The sequence below is a fragment of the Mustela nivalis genome (assembly GCF_964662115.1).
Source record: "Mustela nivalis genome assembly, chromosome: 10".
Lineage (NCBI taxonomy): Eukaryota > Metazoa > Chordata > Mammalia > Carnivora > Mustelidae > Mustela > Mustela nivalis.
The window spans coordinates 6,882,365-6,901,167 of record NC_139029.1 but is presented as its reverse complement, the minus strand read 5'-3'; the positions used below and the strand labels follow the sequence as shown (position 1 = coordinate 6,901,167).

The window sequence follows — 18,803 nt, the reverse complement described above, 5'->3', positions numbered from 1 at the left end:
AGTGATGCTGGGTTAGACAGGGGGGACAGTCGGCCAGCCAGCTCTAGAAAGGCCGGTGGTGGACGGAGCAGGAGACAGGCAGCCTGGAAACACCCAGCCCCCTGCCAGAGGGTTCAGCCTCCTGCTCAGTCTGCTTGGGCCCCTTTCCCTGGGCCTGCCTGATTGGAAGGGTCACTTTGGGGGTTCCCGGGAGGCCTTCAGATAGGTGGTGAATGGCGTGCCTCCCTGGAGACCCCAGGGCAGGGCCAAGAGCCCAGAGAAGGAACCCAGGATGTTTTCTGTTTCGGGGTCCCCTGGGGGCCCAGGGGCAGATTGAGACAGGCTCCTTGCAGGGAAGGTGTTAACAAACAGCAGGTGATTAAACATGACAAGCGGTGACATTTCTGTGCAGGGTTCTCGGTCCCGGCAATGCCAAGAATGAAGCTATAAACCCTGACATTTTGTGTTATGCACTGAGAGGTTTTTAATAGACCTCTCTCTCCTCCCCAGTCAACTTCTTTGTCCCTCTTCTCCCCCACGTCGTAGCCACTGCCCCCACAGAAGCCTCCTGCCTCTCCATTCAGCCTGGCCTCAGGGAGCCTCCAATTCTGGGGTCTCTACTGGCCTGTGGCCTCTCCGTCTGTCCCTCACCCCGGAGCTGTTCTCCTGGGCCTGGCTGGCTCTCCCTGCTCTCCCACTGCCCTCCACACCCCCTCCCTCCGCTTTGATCTCTCCCCGCAGCCTGCACTCCCTTCTCCTTTTTTTGGGTCCTGATCTCACAGCCTCACCCTCTGCTGTGGCTGTCCCGGTTGCTTGCTGGGGCAGGTGTCTGTCCCTGTGCCCTCTTTGTGTTAATAACATTTTCAGGCAGACTTGAGAGGGGCTGCAGGGAGGTGGTGGGGCTGTGGATGGGATTTTCGCCCCATCTTTTTTCAGTTTCTTTTCTCCTTTTTGGGACAGAGACTGGAGGTGGAGGGAGAGCCGGGCAGCACAGTGCAAACAGTTGCTGGATTGATTCCGAAGGGGCCTGGCTGGTAACAGTTGTTCCTCTCCCAGAGAAATGTTGGAACAACTGGGGCCTCTTTTGTTCTCAAGGCAGAGCCCTGCGAAGGGCATTTGGAGGTGAGCCTGAGGCGCAAGAGGGTCAGAGACCCAAAAGCTTCAGCCTCTGTCTCATGCCAGGGAGGAGGGGTTCCTAGAGCTCCACAGGGCCTGCTTGGTACAGAAGCCCGGCCACACACCCCTCATCCCCGCTCTTCCCCTAATGAACTTAAGAAGCACTTAGTTTTCTGTATTCATTCAGTAAATATTTATTTGGGTCAGGCGCTCTGCTAAAACAGTAGTTCTGTCCTACGGATCCTGCAGTCTAAGGAGATAGAAGGGTCATTAAGCAAGTCATTACCAAAGCTGCACACGGAGCAGGGCGTCAGGAGAGGACGAGGCCAGGGTCCTACAGAGTGTGGTGATCTCCAAGGGCTTCCAGGAGGAAGTGAAATTTCACCTGGGATGTTGGAGGGATGCATGGATGCATGGAGGTCCTGGTGTGATTAGCCAGTCCCTGAACTGAAGGAGGTTATGGGGGTGGGGTTGCTGTTCCCTGTTCCACAGGTGCTGGCTGGCGGGCCCGGGCTGGGTGGTGAATTGTGCCAGTCCACCAGGGCCGTGCTCCTTCAAGCTCTGGCTAACTGGCCAGGGACTTGCTCTTCCAGCCACCCTCCTACCAAGTAGACCTATCTGTGCCAGGGACAGTGCTTGGAGGCAGAGCAGGAATGGGCTCAGCCCTGTTCCTGGGGGACGGAGAGTAGCCCGGAAGTCAGCAAGTGACACGGAGGGGTGGGCTGCTCCCCGTTCCTCCTGCTGATGCCTCGCTGAAGAGGGGGCAGGGGAGAGTGTGCAGACCCGCGTAGGGGGCAGAGCTGCTGCAGAAGCCCAGGGGAGTCCAGCTGGGACTGTGGCACGAGTCCGGGTATCTGCTTACTACCCACCTCTTACCTCCTGCACCTGCTGGCCTCCATGAGGCCCTCCTTGAACTCACAGCTGGCCTCCACCCAGGCCTTCCGTGGTGTGCAGAATGCTCCCAGGCTGGTGTGTCTTCCCCAGGAGACTCCAGCCCTCTGACACCTGGAACCGTGCTCCCTGAGTCCCTAGGGCCAGCCGGAGTCTGGGAAGTATCTGCCTGTAGGTACTTGGGATGTATCGGAGAAACACAGCGCGGCTGTGAAAGAGGAGGACGTGCACTGACCCTTAGAAGTGAGGAGCCCAGAGACAGACCAGGGGGCCCCTGGTGTCCGGGAAGCCAGGCTCTGGGGGTCCAGGGTCAGTTTCCTCACCGAACCTGAGCTGGCCCCACACCCCAGAGTCATTCCTCCATAGCAATGGGGCAGCCATAAGGCCCGCTGCCTAGAAGGGCCTCAGGGAGCCTTTAGAGCGCTTCCTTCCCTACCTTGCTCCACCTGTGCCCAGAAGTCAGAGCCGGGACACCTTGCCTCTGTACCTGTTCCCTGAGGAGGACCAGGTTAGCGCCCAGTCCGGTCCCGTTGTTAAATGGTCCAGGGCAGATTTCAGCCGTAACTCCCCATCCCCACCCCATCCCCACACTGCCTTTTTGCCAGATTTGGCCTGGGTCCCATAATGCCACCCCTTGTCATCCACTTCTCAGAGTCCAGCCAAGACCCCAGGAAGGCCCCAGAGGGTCAGCCTTCCAGGCCCTTGGGCAGGCGAGAGGAAGGAGGCATGCAGAAATGGGAGAGGAGGGGAGTCCCAGAGCCAGGACTTGGCCCCCTGCCCCTGTAGATCCGGAGCCAGGTTTTACTGTAATCCCTACATCCTGTTGCAGATCCTTAATCAGCTGGAGCCCAGGTTGGGCCGGACCCTGTGGTGACACTCAGGGCTGTAGGATGGAAAACCTGAAGTGGAGCTTCCGGAGTTGGGGTTGGGGGCTGCGAGGAGGAGGCAGGTGGAGGGGAGGAGAAGAGAGCCAGTGCAGGCACAGGATGTGGACAGAGCCCAGAGCCGCCACCCACCCGACCCAGGCTGGGGGTGGAGGAGCAGCTGTTGCAAACTGGGAACCAGGGATATGAGAGGACGAGGAGGGGCCCACACGGGGCCCCCTGGAGAACACCAGAGTCTGTGGGGGCTGCTTGCGTGGTCTGTTAGCACCATTGAGACAGCTGGCCCTGGAGTCGCTCAGATAGTGAGCAAGGACTCCGGCCTAGAGACAGCAGGGAGGGGACCCTGGGTGCTGTGGGTTCCAGGGGTCTCCACCGACCAGGGCCTAAGTGCAAGGCAGGAAGGGCTTCTGTCCTCCCAGGAGCTCTGCTTCCTGAAGAGGCCTGAGGCAGGGGACTTAGAAGGGTCCCATGGGGGGCTTGGGCAGCCAGGGGACTAGGCTCCTCCAGGGAGCAGCAGGGGCCCCTGAGCAGGAAAGCGGGATCCCAGGATCCGCCATTCCTTCAGCCCGGAGCTGCCGGCCCCAGGGCCCTGGCCGTCCAGCTCTGCTCTGCTCCGCAGTCTCTGCCTGAGTCAGGGGAAGGGTTGGGGTCTGGGGGGCGTGTAACCCTCCCGGACCTCTCAACTCTGCCTGCCCCCCCCCCCGCCCCCAAGAGCAGTGGTGGAGTGGGATGGGGGAAATGCTCAGTCCACAGCCAGCCAGGGAGCGCAGGCCAGGAGTGGGCTGGCTGGCAGCGGGCGGGCAGACGGGCGTCTGTCCTGCCAGGGGCCCAGGCTGGATACGCAGACAGCCTCTTTTCTATATGGAAATGAAGAATTTAGGCTAATGGAGCTCAACCATCTCTAATTTTGCGATGGCAGGAGGATTTTGATTGAAAGTAATTAAGCAAGCTAGCTGTAAAATTAATTAAAGCAAAAGGGGGGGATTTTTTATTGGATTGGATAGCGATATAGCGTCTGTCAGGCGGGGGACGGATGGGGGTGACCTGAATCCTCTGCCCTCCCCCCTCCCACTCGGGACGTTTATGTCACTTTAATCTCCTTACAGCGGCTGCTGTGCATTTGTTTGAAATAATCAAGGAAATATGGTCAGAAATTGTCAGCTTTCAGATCTAATTTACCTGACGGCCCCTGCGCGAGCCGGCGCGGCCCGGGGAGTGAGCGCGCGTGAGCAGGCGGGGGAGCCCGAGTGGGCACAGAGGACACCGGGCTCTCCAGCCCCCTCCCCAGACCCAGGCCCCCTCCCAGGGCAAAGGGAGGGGCTCCCCAGGCCTGGGGCCACCTCCCTGGGACAGGCCCCCACCCCACCCACCTGCTGCCTCCCCCTTGAGCTGTAACCAGCTTTGGGTTTAGGGCTATAGGATCAGGGAGGTGACGGTAATTCCTTACTCCAGATGGCTGACAACTGCTAAACCCCTCCACCAGGGCCACAGTTTTAAAAATACTCCTAAATTAGTCCCCTCATGTCGTTGGCAGCCTCAGCAAGGGGATTGTGGAGATGGGCTGTAGGGAGGGTGGGGACAGCAGCGTCCCCCACGGCACCCCTCTGCCACCTGCTGCCGTGTCCCCACCTTCTCGCCCGGGGCTGCCTCTCTCTCTCTCTCTCTCTCTCTCTCTCTCTCTCTCGGGCCTTTCCTCTAAATCCCCGAACGGTGCTTGGCCCTGTTTTCCCCTTTGCAGAACAAATCGCAAGTTCTGGGGGTCTCAGTCTCTGCAAGAGGAGGGTCCCCTCCCTCGAACACGCATGCTCCCGCCCTGAGCCCAGGCAGGCTCTCCCTCAGATGGCCACCCCTGTGTCCTGCCCCTTTTCCAGGGCGTGAGCCAGGCCGCAGGCTCTCCCCGTGCACCCCTCGCAGGCCCTGCACCCTGGAAGTGTTGGTTCAGAGCCTTGCCCAGATGGTCCAGTATGGGGTTGAAGCTTTTCCAGCAGGGAGCCCTTGTGGGGTTTGGGGCCAGTGGGTCCTGGAGCAATCAGTCTGCGAGGGCTGCAGAAAGTTCCCCTTTAAAGCACAATGGGGAGCAATTTGATCTGCTGGTCATGGGAGCGGCCCAGGTGGGGAACTGAGGCTCTGGATTTGTCTGGTCCTCCCAAGTTAGTGACGTGGGCTTCTGACGGACGAGCCTCTCAACCTCCTGGGCCTCAGTTCCCTTCCGGTTCTAAAGTTCTATGCAGATCTAGGGCAACCCGTGCTCTGATTGTTGCCACGCTTGGAGCTCCTTGTCCAGCCAGAGCTCCTCGCCATGCCCCTGCGATAAGGGAAAAGGTGGAAGGTTCTAGAAACAGAGCAGATTAGGATGAGCACTCTGCTCCCAGTTTGCCCCACATTACAACACACCTGTTAGAAGCTCACTGGCCCCACCTGCCCTCCTTCCGGCAGTCCTTATCCTAACCCTGACTGTCTCCCGGCTCTACCCCAGCTTTGGTGCTGGGTGACTTGGTGGGGGGCCTCCTCCAGGAGCAAGGGGGGGATTGAGCCCCGACTTCCTTCCAGGCTGGCTCCCAAACTGAGCACTGGGGGATTGGGAAGCATCGCCTGCCCCCTTCTTGAGCTCTCTCTGCCTGACCCTCTACTCTACCATGAGTCACTCATCTTGGGGCAGGGGGTGGAGCCCCAAAGCACTCTGCCCAGGAAAGAGGGGGAGGAGAGCCCTTCTCCTACTGCCTCTTCTCCACGTCTTCAGGGCAAAGTTCTTCTTGCCTAGAGCCCAGGCGGCAGGGAGGTCATTTGGGCCCAGCACTCCCCTAGATGTACCTGCAGGAACTTGGTGAGAGGCAGGGGCATGGCCCTGCACTATGGGCGCCCCCAGAGCCAGAGTCCCTGCCCTTTATGCCCGCCAGCTGCCCAGGTACTAGATCCCAGGAGACACAGAGCTAAGAGAGTATATCCGGCACCGACCCAGCGCCTCACCTCCACGTGTGGCTATCAGCAGCTCATGTCCACCCCCATAGCTGTGATGCAGGGGAACTGGCCAGGACCCAGTGCCAGCCACCCAGTGGAGCTGATTTTGCCGAGCCTGGGGCCAGTCTTGGCTTGGTGCTGGTCCGGGCCACTCGGGGCAGCCACCATGGCGGAGAGAGGCTCCAGCAGAGTTCAGATGCCCAGGCAGGCCTGGTGCACTGAAGCACGGGGAGGTGGAAGAGGCCAAGAGAAGGGTCAAGAGTGCTTGAGGGCCTAATGGTGTCCCCAGGTTGGCCCTTTGCTCTGCCCTTGTGAGAAGAACCGCAGTTGCAGGTGCTGTACCCAAAACCGCTTTGGGAATGAATCCTGTGCGGTAAGGAGGGAGCTTTGTGCAGGGGCTTCTCTGGGAAGGACAGGCATAGGCAGTGGGCATGTAGGCGAGGTCCTCAGGACTAGCCACGGGCTCTGAGATTATAAGGTCAGAGAGAGAGAGAGAGGGAACGGCCCACAGCACAGCCCAGGGCAGCCCAAGGAGTCTGGGAGAGGGAAGAAGTAAGGGCATCTGGGGACTGCTAAGTCCGAGGCCGGCCCAGCAGCACCTGGTACCCATCACCCGGCCGGCGTTTGAGAACACACATGCACTGTGGCCTCCAGGAGTTCCCACCCCCTTCCTCCCCAGCCCCCACAGCTTTAGGAAAAAGCAGACCGTGCTGGCCTTGTCCAGGTGGAGCCCCTCCTCTTTCCAGGGCTCCTTCCTGGCTCTCGGCCATCCCTATGGCCAGGTGTCTGAGCCTCTAGGCGGAGCTTGTGCAGGGAGAACCAGAGAGGGTGAAGGATGACTGGCTTGGCCTTGGACCAGCCCTCCGGGCCCAGCTCCCTGGGGCAGTTTTTGAGTGAGGACTCCCACCAGCGGGGCCCACCCTGGCTTCCATGGCCCCGGGCTTCCTCCCTTTGGGGCCCAGTGTGAGTGGGCTAATCTCCCTGCCACCGAGTGCAGAGACCAGGGTCTCTCCCCTGAGTCTTTGCTCGTGTTTCGTAGTGGCCAGAAGCTCCCAGAGAGATCTGAGGGGTATGCGGTGTCCCAGCCACAGGAGCCGGGAGAGCTACCTGCCCGACTGGGAGAGGAGCCCAGAGTGGCCGGGGTCCAGCCCTGGGAATCATTCTCGGCAGGGTCTGGTGATGCCCACAGGGCTCCCCCAGCCAGGGCCGCGCTGGAGTTGGCTGGATGTGACCAAGGCACTGGGCTCCCGGAAGTGCCCGGGGCCAAGCTGGGCTCTGGTATGGCAAAGCCTGGGCTTGGCCGTTTCCTGCCGGCGTCAGGCCTTCTCTCTCTCTCCTGCTCCCGGGGTACCCACCCTACTCCTCTGGGTCTGGGGCGGGGTGGGGATGGTGGCCCCCGCCCAGCTCCGCATCCCCGTCCGGGGCCCCGCTTCCCCTCCCCCACAGTCTGGCCAAGCTTCCTTACCCCTCAGGCCTGAAGCCTCCCTGGCCCCGGCCCGGCCCCGGCCTCCGTCCCCCCTGGCTTCACAGTCGCATTTTGCTGCCAGCACAGGGCACTGAAAAACTGCTGGCACTGCCAAAAACCCTGTGTGCGCTATGACTCCCCAAACATCCCTTTATTTTTATTGTTCTGTTAATTACTGTTTAAACTTTAATAAGTCACTTCGTCAGGAGGGGGGACCTGCCGTGAGCTTTTCTGTGCAAACACGGGCCCGGGAGTGACTCGGGTGTAATATAACCCTTTATGCGATGTGGGAATGTTTAGATTGTAACAGAAACTTGTTATTTTAATGACAGTTGGGGGGGGCATCTGAGCACAGAAGGGGCGGAGGGTGGGCTCCCTCAGGTCCCCACCAAGGGCTGGGGTGGCCCGGCGACAGCAGGGGTGCCCCTTGCTGCTGCCTCCAAGAACGCCGAGGCGCCCTTCCTGGACTGCCAAAGGTCAGGCCCACCCAGAGGGAGAGATGCTTCCCAGGAGATGCTCTGGAACTCGAGGGTAGGAGGGAACTCGGGTCTCAGTAGCCTGGACAGCTGAGGGGCCCAGGAGTAAAAGGGGCTCTGGGGGTTGGGAGAAGCAGGAGGACCCAGAGTTCCGAGAGCTCGGGGAGGCGGACTCTCTGCCCTGCCCGCGTCTGCCCCCAGGTCTGGGAGGGAGCAGCCCTCCCTGCTCCCAAGACAGGACCCTGCCCACAGTCACTGTCCAGTAAAGGGGCAGGCCCCACGTGCTCCGTGGTGCTGTGCCAGACCGGTCACTCGATGCCATCCTTTCAAGAGCCCTGTTTCAGAGGAGGACACTGAGTTCCAAGGCAGAGACCAAACTCTGTCAGAAGTGGCAAGCTTTAAGAGGAGGACTGAGATTCTGGTGTCGGTTTGTCTGATCTGGACGCAGCTGGAGTCCCAGTGCCCAAGCATGGGTGTTACGGGAGGGCTGGGCACTGTCCGGCAGTGGCAAGGCCCGGGAAGGCTCCAGGCTCTGTGCTGGGAACCGGGACCATCCCCCTCAGCCCTGGGGCGGGGCTACCCCCTTGGGCCCCTCATCCTGCTCGCCCTAGGGAGGAAGGGCTGCAAGGGAAGGGGGCATGGAAGTAAGGGTTGTCCCCAAGGCTGGGCGGAGGACACGTGCCCTCTTCCTCACAAGACCTGGCTCCATCTCAGGGAGTTGGGACTCAGGTCTAGGGTAGGGGCGATGGTAGCCAGGCCGCCCCTCTTGCTCCAGTGCCCCCCATCCTCTCTACCCAGAGGCACTCCTGTCCCATCCCCATAACCCGGACAGGGAGCCTTTCTCCAGCATCTGTGAGTCTCCTGCTGGGGTCTGAGGGCATCTGGGCCTGATTTCCTACTTTGTCTTCACTCAGTCCCTCCATCTGCGCGCCCATCCATCCCTCCATCCCTCCATCCATCCACAGAGCTAAGCTTCTGCTCTGCGCCAGCACTGGGTGCAGAAGGGCAGGAGCCCCATGCTTGCCCTCGGAGGCCCATGCCTGGTGGGGCTGGTGAAGGCAAGTTGGGGGAGAGCACAGCAAGGGGCACTGCCCTCTGGTCTGCCCGGGTGTTCTCTGCCAGCCAAGGCAGAGACCCTTGCTCTCCCTCTGCTCTCTCCCCTCCCTCCACAGGCTCCCCCCGCGAGGGCCCCTCCCTGACCCTCCCAGTGGGCAGGGCCAGAGGTTCAGGGCCCAGGCTCCCTGGAGCTGGAGACGAGAGCCCCCCAGATGGCAGCGGCGTGGGTCACGAATCGCTGAGGTTTTCCTTTTCCGAGCAGCGCGTTTCCCTAAATTGTCTTTGACTGCGTGCATGGGTAATGAAAGTTTATGCCCTTGTTAGAAGGACAGGCGGCCAGTTCCAGTTAGAACTGGGGCTGTCTCCCTGCCAGCCCCCCCGCAGCCCCCCTCCCCAGCAGGAGAGGGAGCAGGAGGAGCACAAGCGTGCGTGTGTGTGTGTGTGTGCGTGTGCACGCGTGCGCGTGCGTGTCCCCGCATGCGTGCACACACATACACCCCTGCCCCCCTGCCCCGCACCCTGGTGGATAAGAAGGCTGTTAGGGGAAGGGAGAGGGGACAGGGAAAAAAGAAAAAAAAATTTCCATATTTGTGTAAGTTGCTTTAAAAGCATTTTATCATGTCATAAAAAAGGGAAAGTACTCTCAGAAATTGATCCTCTCCGCCAGCCCATTGGACAGAAGGACGTTGGGATGTTAATGGCCATCCTGCTCCAGGGTGGCTTATTAAAAAATTTATACATAAATGCTTAAAATTGCATAAATTATTTAAAAAAAACCAACAAAGTAAGCAATTTGAATTCCCTCTTTTCCTCCCCTTCGCTTGGTCCCCCTTCCGCGACCCCCCTTTTCCGGGCCCTCGGCGTGGTCCTTCCGTTCCCGGGGGCCCCCCGCCCCCCTCCTCGGGGCTCCCCTGCTGCTCCTTCCACTTCCCACCGCACCCCCGGCACCGTCCGCCCTGCCCTCCTCTGGGCTTTCCCAGCCTCACCCACAAATTAACGGAGCAGCCGGCTCACCACCAGACACTCACATGCACACGCACTAATAAAAACACCACTAATAATGGCCCAAATCGCGAAATTAAATATTAAGGCCAGAAGAGGCGGACGTGGAGCCGAGCGCTGCCACCGTAGCCGAACTTGGAGCTGATGAGTGTGTCTCTCACAGGCGTGGAATGTCACCCACACATCCCGGAGACTGGAGTGGGGAGTTTTATGATGGTTTTTCATTGATTTGTTTCCCCAGCGCAGCTGCCGACCTCTATTGAGGGACAAACATAATCAGCACTGACGCAAATTAGATGGTTATTCGTTTTGAAAATTGACAGAAAAACAATAAAAAAGATGAAATGCTCCCAAATCAATAGATATAATGAAATTCAAATAATCCGAGAGATGAGGTCTCCATGGCAACTGATAATGTGGAAAAGAAAACAATTTAATAAAGGACAGACACACTTTGAAAACAGATTGGGCCCGGGGAGGGGGGCGGGCTGGCGGGCGGAGGGCTGGAGCGGGCTGGCGAGTGAAGGATCACTGTCCGTCCCAAGGACACCCGCCATAATTAAGCGAGGCTTTCGGCCCCAGAAAGTGCAGATTCAGGTTTTAATACACAAAATTATTTCAGGAGCAGTGAATCGGAAAGTCGTTTGTAATGACCTTCCTGAGAGGCCCGGGCGCGGGGCATGTTGGAGGCTGGGCGGCCGGGCCGGCTGAGTTATGGCATATTTGTGTTTTTATAGTGCGGAGGGGAGGGGGTGGGGGGGAGGGGGGGAGAAGGTTAAACAGTATTTACAGCTCAGTTGTTTTCAGAGAGGAAAGAGAAATAGAGTTCACGGGAGATGCTGCGGGCAGGCGGGCGGGTGAGCCGGGAGGCCTCCAGGGCGAGGTGGGAGACGTGGGTCCCGGGTGGGCCGTCCCCCGTCGGGCCGCCTTGTCTGGCCGCGGGGATCCACAGAGCAGGCCAGGGGAGGCCCCTCCCACTCCGCTGCCTGCTGTGGCCCAGCCAGTGGGTCCTTCCAGGTCTGGGGCCTCTCGGGGTGATGGCGGTAGGGGCCTGTGTCCAGTCTACGTGCACATCCAGCCACACTTAGGGGAGGAAAAAGGTGGGGCGTCCCTGTAGACAGGTGGCTCCGGCCGCTCTCCTAGCTTTGGCACCCTCCGAGGCAGCTGGTCACTCCTTCAGATGGTGCCACCCTGTGTCGGGGGGCGTGCCCGGCCTCGGGCGCACCTGGCAAAGACCCGGGACCACAGCGAGCCCCAGCCTCCCTGCTGTTTACCTTGGGCGCGCAAAAGGGGAACGCTCGGCCCTTTGGGTTTGCAGAGGCAGGGGCCACAGAGAGCGGAGGGGACCAAGCGGAGCCCCTCCCCGGCCCTCCAGAGCCACTTCCCCCAGCAGGGCAGCTCCAGCAGTGAGCTCCGGGCCTTCCTTCGGGGCCCCACAGAGGCTCCCTGCCCTCGGGCTCTGACTCCCTGTTCGGCTGCAGGAGCCTCGTTTGTTATCATGACCACACGCGGCATGGCCAGTTTCCGGGCCGCTCTGCTTGTGCATGTGTGACTTCTAACATGATTGTACAAATAGGGAGCCGCCCGAGTGTGCGCGCGCGTGCACGGTGCGTGTGTGTGTGTGTGTGTGTGTGCCTCAAGCGCGCCCGTGTGTGTGTGTGTGTGTGTGTGTGTGTGTGTGTGTGTATGTGTGTTTTAAATCTCCCCTGGGTGGTAGCTCTTTTTTTCTCCCCTTCCTGTTTGGCTGTGACCTGGGGGAGATTGATAGCCAGCCCGCGCGGTGGATGCTAACAGTTGCCCTGATTTATAGAGTTACTTACGCTAAGTGAGGCCACTTAGACGCGTCTGGATAGTAAACCTTTTAACTGGACTAAAAAATCATAATAAATAAATAAACAAAGGGGGGCAAGTAGGGCCCCGTGGCCGGGGCCCCCCCAGTTCCCGTCTTAACGCTACTGGGGACCAGCAGGCCTGGCTGAGAGCCCTGGGAAGCAGCGGCCACTGCTCCCGCCCGCAAAAGCTGGATGGCCCTTCTGTTCCAAGCTGTCCCGAGAGAGGAGGACACCCTCTCCTAGGGGGCAGGTGCTGGCTGGGGGAGGGGGTCACAGCCGGAGAAGATAGAAGATAGGGGAGCGAACTGGGCTGGCAGTGGAGGCAAGGAGAGAGGTGGGAGGAGTTGGTCACGGAGCTTGGGGGGAGCAGGGAATGGGACGCCTGTCCCTGGGAGGATCTTCTGATTCCCCAGGCTCACCTGCCCCTGTGGCACCTGGACCTTCCACCGCAGCGGTCGTGCTTGTAATGACGTGAACCTCTGCCCCCTTGTCTAAATTTGGGCTGGCTGGGATGGCAGGAACCAGGACAGTCTTTCTTGCTCATGTCATGTCCAGAGGATTAAGCCCAGAGCCTGGCCCCTAGAAGGAACTCAGAGGGGCTGTTGAACAAACATAGATGCATCCCCCCCGCCCAAAACTGGGGCCTGTGGCCCATCAAGTTCAAGTTCTTAGGGATGACAGGGTAGAGGCTCCAACGTTGCCACCACCCAGACTGGGAGGCTGTGGGAGGGGTGTGTGGGGGTGTTAGACCATGACCGCGGACATCCGAGCCCCGTGGGAGTCCAGTTCCAGCACTGACATGGGGGGGGTACCATGGGCAGTTACCAATCTCACCAGGCTCTGCTTCCTCGTCTGGAAAAGGGGACAGGTCAAAAGTCTCATGGGGATGGGGAGGGGGGCGTCCACTGAAGCGACACTGTGAAGTGCCCAGTGTGGTCTCTGGCATAGGCCAGGTTTCAGAGCCGGTCAGCTGCCCTGTCCCTCCGGGCTGTGGGACAGGGCAGCCACCCGTGGCCTGGTGGTGCCCGCGGCCCCTGAGCTGCCTGGCCACGGACAGGTGGGCCCTGGAGCATCCCCACCCCAGGGGACGGGTGCCTGGGCCCTGCCTCCCCACCCCTGATATACAGCGGGCATTAGGCTGCCCAAAGGGGACACTGCATCCTTAGGAAGAAATATGTCCTCATTTTTCTTAAACACCGTTTCCACTGAGTGAAATGTTTAGAAGGGACGCACAGGGAGAACTTTATTTCCTACCAGGGAGTTCAAAGCCACCAGGCAGAGCTCATAAAGCACCCGGAGCCTGGTAGCTGACAGGCCGCCCAGCCCCAAAACACATTACTCACGAGCGTGGGGGGGGGCGCTGCCAGGCCTGCCCAGCCCCCAGGGACCGCGCCCCCACCCCCGCCCACAGCAGGACAGGCAACTTGGAGACCCAGGCTGTGGGCACTGGGCACTGGAGCCTCTCATCCCCTTGAGCGTGGGCTGCGCGGGTCAGGGACAGGGCTGGCCCCAACCTGGCCAGGGGGTGGAGCTGTCCCAGCCACCCCCAGCCCTTTAGTCCCCTGAGATGAGGGACCAGGGGCCCAGGTGCAGCTCTAGGAGCCCCCCTGTCTCCCCCGTAACTGGCAGGAGCCCTGGCCGCCTCAGCCTTTGCAGGGAGTGATGAGATTCTTGCCATAACGGGCCCTTCTCCCGAGGCCCTCCCTTCATTTGATTTCTGAAGCTGGCTGATTTGAATATTTATAAATATCAGTAAATTATTTATTGTAGCAATCTGCTGCACCATTTTACCCATTGCAGTTAACACTTTAGGGGGCTCTGTGTTATGGGAACCGGGGGTGGGAGTGAGGAGGAGGCGGCGCAGAGAGGCCCAAGACTTCCCACAGCCCACCCAGGAGCCCGAACTGGGGACATGGTGGCAGTTCTAGCGCCTCGCTGATCCTGGGGCCTCTGTGAGCCCAGGCTCTGGGGTGTCTGCGCGGCTCCGGGATCAGTTGCCTCTTCCATCAAATGGGATGATGGCGGTCCCTGCTTGGCCGGGTCATCGTGAGGCATGCGGTGAGATAGTACCCAGAAATGTGTGTCCGATTTCTGCCCCCGCCGGCCCGCCGCCAGGATCTGCTCAGCTCAGAGGAAAGCGGCGTGCAGGTGGGCTGGTGGAGTTTGGAGCCCTGGGAGGGAAGGGTCAGACCCTGGGAGCGGATGGGAGGGCCGTGCTGTTTTTGCTGAGTGGGCAGCCTGTCCCCCACCAGGCCCCCCAGCCTCTCTGCTCTCCTCTCTCTTCTGCGCGGGGCGAGATGTCCAGGTCTTGGGATCTTGTGCCTAGATGTGCATCACACCTGCGTGCTTGTGCCCAGCGGAGCTCAGCAGCCTTCTCTCGGGTCCTTGCTTGCCACAGCCCTCCCACCTTATAGCCCCGTGGCCCTTTCTCGGGGAGAGAGACCGCCCAGGGTCCTGAGCTAGCAAGGGGGAGAACCAGGTATGTCCTGGAGCCGTGCCACCTCCTGAGGCTCACCGCACGGGGCCAGAGCCACCGGGGCCACGGGTGAGAGTCTGGGAGGGCCGCTGGGCTTGCTACCTGTGCGCAGGTCCTGGCCAGCCCTTGCCCCGGGCCTGACGGGGCCCACCTGAGCGGCCCGGCCCCTTGCCTCCCTTCTGGAGCGCGGCCCTGAGTAAGCCAGGCAGGAGTCCCCTCGCCTTCCCACCCTCTGGCCGAAGCCTGCCTCCTGGGCAGTATTGTTCCCAGAGGAAGTGTCCAGTGTAAATAGAGCAGCGGGCAGGCTGGTGGCGGGAAGGAGATGAAAGGGGCAGTGACAGGGCCGGGGACGGATGGCTTCCTCCCATTGAGGCCTGGCCACGGCGTTTATATTTTAGGGAAGAAAGTCGGGGGAATGTTTACATGGACAGGAGCCTGGGGTCAGACCACAGGGGGGGTAGTCTGTATGTCCCAGGGCCCTGAGCGAGGGGGAGGGGAGAAGGGCTCCGCGGAGTGGGCCGGAAGGCAGACGGATGGGCAGGCAACTGGGACCTGAGCTCTTTCATACTCCCTACCGCTGCCCTAGCCTCTGCCTCCTGCCCTGCTCCCCCGGCCCACATGCCTTCTCTGCCTCTACCCCTGGGGCCGGGAGTAGAGTCAGAGGGAGGGCAACATCTGGAAGGCAGGTGGGCTGGGGCAGAGCAGCAGCTGGAGGGCAGGTGTGGGGGGTGTGGGCGGAGCAAAGGGGCCTGCGGGCTGGGGGTGGGCCCTGGGTGCACAGCTGCCTTGCAGCTGGTGGGGGCCCAGGAGGGACGGAGCCAGGCACAGGGCCGAGACCAGGGGAGGGTGGGCCCAAGGGCCGGGAGGCTCCGGGATGGGTGGGAGCCCGGGGAGGGGTGTCACCAGCGGCAAGTGCAGCCCTGGGAGCTTCTGCTTCCCTCTTCCTTGGGATAAATATTTATAGATCCATTTGCTGTCGGCCATATACACTTGGCTGCTTACCTCCTGGTAAAAATAGAGCAGGCTCCCCTGCTCCCCCCCTTCGCTTCCCCACCAGGGCAGAGGACAGACGGGGCCAGGTGAGGCCCGCGGCCTCTGGGTCTGCTGGAGGAAACTTGGTAGCGTGCAGCCTGGCAGCCAGCCCAGCAGTTAGGTGGGACAGTGGGAATAGGGGACCCATCGCCGCACTTTGAGGAGGAGCCCACGTCAGTGCTTGGAGACTTGGGTGTGGGCAGCACAGACTTGGAGATCTGGGTGAACTTGGATAGAGTGGGCCCCTGGCCTGGGCAAGGGTGGGGCCCAGCAGAGCCAGGACCCCAGGACTGGGAGTGGAGCAGAGCCTTCTCTGGCAGGGTGCTGCCTGGCCTGGGCTAGGTCACCGGGCCGCTGGGCTTAGTGAGGCCTTGTGCATAGGCGGCCAGCTCCAGGGCCGCTCTGGGGCTGCTGGGCATCGTACTAGCACCCGTGCACGCAAGCCGAGTCTCCTCGGACGGGGTCCCTGGGGAGGCCCAGGTGCCGTCATCCTGTCTGAGCGTGCCTCTCGGGGGCCTTCCAGGTGGGGGGGGGGGTTGACCCATTACAGGGGAGACCCTTCCGTCCACGGCCTGGGGAGTAGAGCCCTGCCCTCACTCAGGGTCCCGGAATGAGGGGCCTTTTTTTGACCACTGTGGGTGGACACTCAGACAAGCCCACGCAAGGGGGTCCCACCACTGAGAGACTCCAGCAGGGCCCCCCGTGCCCAAAGCCTGCTTGGGCTGAACCTGCGTGTGGGGCCCACCACGGGATCTGGCGCACAGCAGGAGCTGACTAAATGGACAGATGGAAGGGCGGAGGACAGACAGACAGGCACGCAAGCAGGCGTATGTGTGTCCACCCTTGGCCCTCCTGGCACGTCACAGGCTGCGTGGTGAGGGGACTTGCTGGGCGCTGGACCCCCACCCCGGACCCTGGGCGCCCCCGCTCAGCAGCCGTGATGGAGGTGGCAACCCCTCGGGCAGCCTTCGTTAGAGTTTCCGTCTTGTGCAGGAGTTCGGCACCGCGCCTGCAGCCTTCGGGCTCGCTGCTGGGGATCTGAGGAACCCAACCTCTTCCAGCTGTGGCTTCTCCAGGCTGGGATGTGGGCTTCCCGGAATCAACCAGGCCTTCGAGGGCTGCGGGAGCTGGGTGAGGCCGAGCAGGCTGAGTGAGATCCCGGGACAGGGATGAGCCGTTCTCGGAGCGGCTGTGAGGAGCTTTGTCCTGGAATGGCCCTCACTGAGGCTTGGGCAAGGGACATGGTCAGATAATTCGAGCGGGTCTGTGAAGGGGAGGGTTGGGAGGAAAAACAGAGGCCTTTGGAGGGCCCTGGGTAGCCAGGGACGAAGGAAGAGCTATCGGAGCTCTCCAGTGAGCGCAAGTAGGGGTCCGGAAGGGCCCAGGGCCTGGTCTGAGGGAGGGGCGGCCAGGGATGAGATGCTCAGGTGGGCAAGGGTGCCGCCGGCCCCTTGCGACTGGGACAGGGAAGCAGGAGGTTGGTGCGGGCTGCTCCCAGGCTCTCAGCTGCCTCCTCCCCTCGTGGCAGAGGCTCACAAGCAGTCAGGCCGCTGTCACTTGCCAGAGCTCCCCAGTGACCAGCCCCTCAGCCAGCGTGCATGCCTCAGTATCCTTGAGTGTCCGAGGATGCGTTGTCTCCTCTCTCTGGGGTCGTGTCTGGCCTGCCTCTCAGGAGAGGAACTGAGGGCCGAACAGGTGTAGGAAATGCTTCCAGAAACCAGGTGCTGAGGAAAGCCTGCCCCTGGTGTTTGAAGATCGTCCATGTGTATGCTCGTTTACAAACAAGCTCTCCTTGAACCACCCGGTCGAGGCCCACCCAGTGCCCAGCTCTGGGCACAGAGCGCTGGGCGAGCGGGGCCCCTGGAGTTCACGGTCTGGGGAGGGGCCCAAAGCCCCACCATCCAGGCTCAGGGCAGTGCGAGGAAAGCAGGATTGGGAAGACCTAGGGCCTGGGGGCTGCCGGGGGTTGGGGAGCCGAGCCCGGCACGTGCCCACCTCTGACCTCTCTGTCTGTCCACAGCTGAAGGCACCCGGTGCACCGACCCGCCCGCAGGCAAGCCCGCGATGGCGGCCAAGCGCAAAGGCGGCCTGAAGCTCAACGCCATCTGCGCCAAGCTGAGCCGCCAGGTGGTGGTGGAGAAGGGGGCGGAGGCGGGTCCCCAGGCCGAGGGCAGCCCGCTGCGGCCGCGGGACCGAGAGGCCGGCGTGGCCCGGGGCGCCCGCAGCGAGGAAGACAAGAGGCGGGCGGTGATCGAGAAGTGGGTCAACGGCGAGTACAGCGAGGAGCCCGCACCCGCGCCCAGCCTGGGGCGCATCGGCCGCGAGGGCCTGGAGCTGCCCCCCGAGGGCGTCTACATGGTGCAGCCCCAGGGTTGCAGCGACGAGGAGGACCATGGCGAAGCGCCCTCCAAGGACGGCAGCGGCGTGGCCGAGGAGAAGGAGTCTAGTGGGGCAGCCTCCAAGGACGACGGCAGCCCCAGTGTCAAGCAGGCTTCAGGTAGGTGTCTGAGCCCCGGACAGACAGACGGATAGACGGATGGCCTGACCCTGGAGGGGAAGGAGTGGGGGGTCTGCAGAGCCCGCCCGCTTCCCCCACGCATGCTCCCCTTATGGGTACGTCATTCTGCCCCACCGGTTCTCTTGCGGTGGGGGCCCGGGGCCAAAGTAGTGGCAAGAACAGGGGAGACTTTTTTGGGGCGGGCGGGAAGCTTCCCAGTGTGAGCCGGGCTGGGGGCCGCCACGAGCACCGTGGGTCTGACAGCTGCAGGGACGAGGGCCGGAGGACAGCGGTGGGACTGTCTCTCCACACCTGCATCACAGAAATCTGCGGGGGGCCGGGTGGGGGCTGGCCGGGCTGTCGGCTCCAGGATGGGTCTGCTGCCCCACCCTCCCCTGCCCTCTCCTGGAAGCCTTCCCCTCACCGAGGACACTGGCTGTCCCAGGCAGGACCTCTCAGGGGTGAGGCCCAGGGCAGCAGGATGGCCCCGCCCGGCCCAGCCCGAATATCCCATAATACCCACCTGCCTGGGACACGCTCCTCGGGCTGACGTCCTTCCCCGCACGTGAGATGGCTAAGGCCTGGCTCTGCGGCCGTCTCCTTGTCCTCACGACTTGGAGCAGCCGGAGCTCCTTCCCCTCCTGGGAGGGAGGGCCTGTGGTTTCGGGTGGAGGGCCCATGGTCCCCACCGCTGGGATGGAACCCCAGGTCTGGGGGCTTTTCTCCGGCTCCCAGCCTCCTTCTCAGGCCTGCGCTGGGCGCCCCGAGCCTCCCCTGCCTGCTCCCCGGTCCCCTTCCCCTGCAGCGAGGGGCGCATCTCCTCCCTGCGCGGGGAGCCCTGCGCAGCCACATAATTATGCATATAAGATATAAACAGAGCTGTTTAATTATCCTTCGCCACATCAGTGACAGAGTAATTAACAAACATTGCAAGATCAATGAGGAAAAGTGTGACCTTCAGTTTCCTCTGATAGGAAAAGCCCTTGCCGTTCCCAGACACAAGGTGATTGTGCTGAGCCAGAGGAGAGGGAGGGACAGGGACAGGGCCGCTGTCCTGTCAGGGCCCCAGCCCCTCCCAGGACCAGCTCTGCCCTGACTGCTGCCTTGTCTCCCTGCGAGTGGAGAGCTGGGGCCGTAGG

The 18,803-nt window shown here is 61.6% G+C and overlaps 1 protein-coding gene across 6 annotated transcripts in view; it reads left to right on the top strand.

The window, feature by feature from the left end:
* The window catches only part of CASZ1 (castor zinc finger 1), a 144,131-nt gene that overhangs the window by 102,083 nt on the left and 23,245 nt on the right, over positions 1–18,803 (top strand). For all 6 annotated transcript variants that reach the window (XM_082687595.1, XM_082687597.1, XM_082687596.1 and 3 more), the window contains one exon: positions 17,188–17,664. In XM_082687595.1, the coding sequence (XP_082543721.1) occupies positions 17,188–17,664 (477 nt within the window). The remainder of the gene's footprint in view (positions 1–17,187; positions 17,665–18,803) is intronic.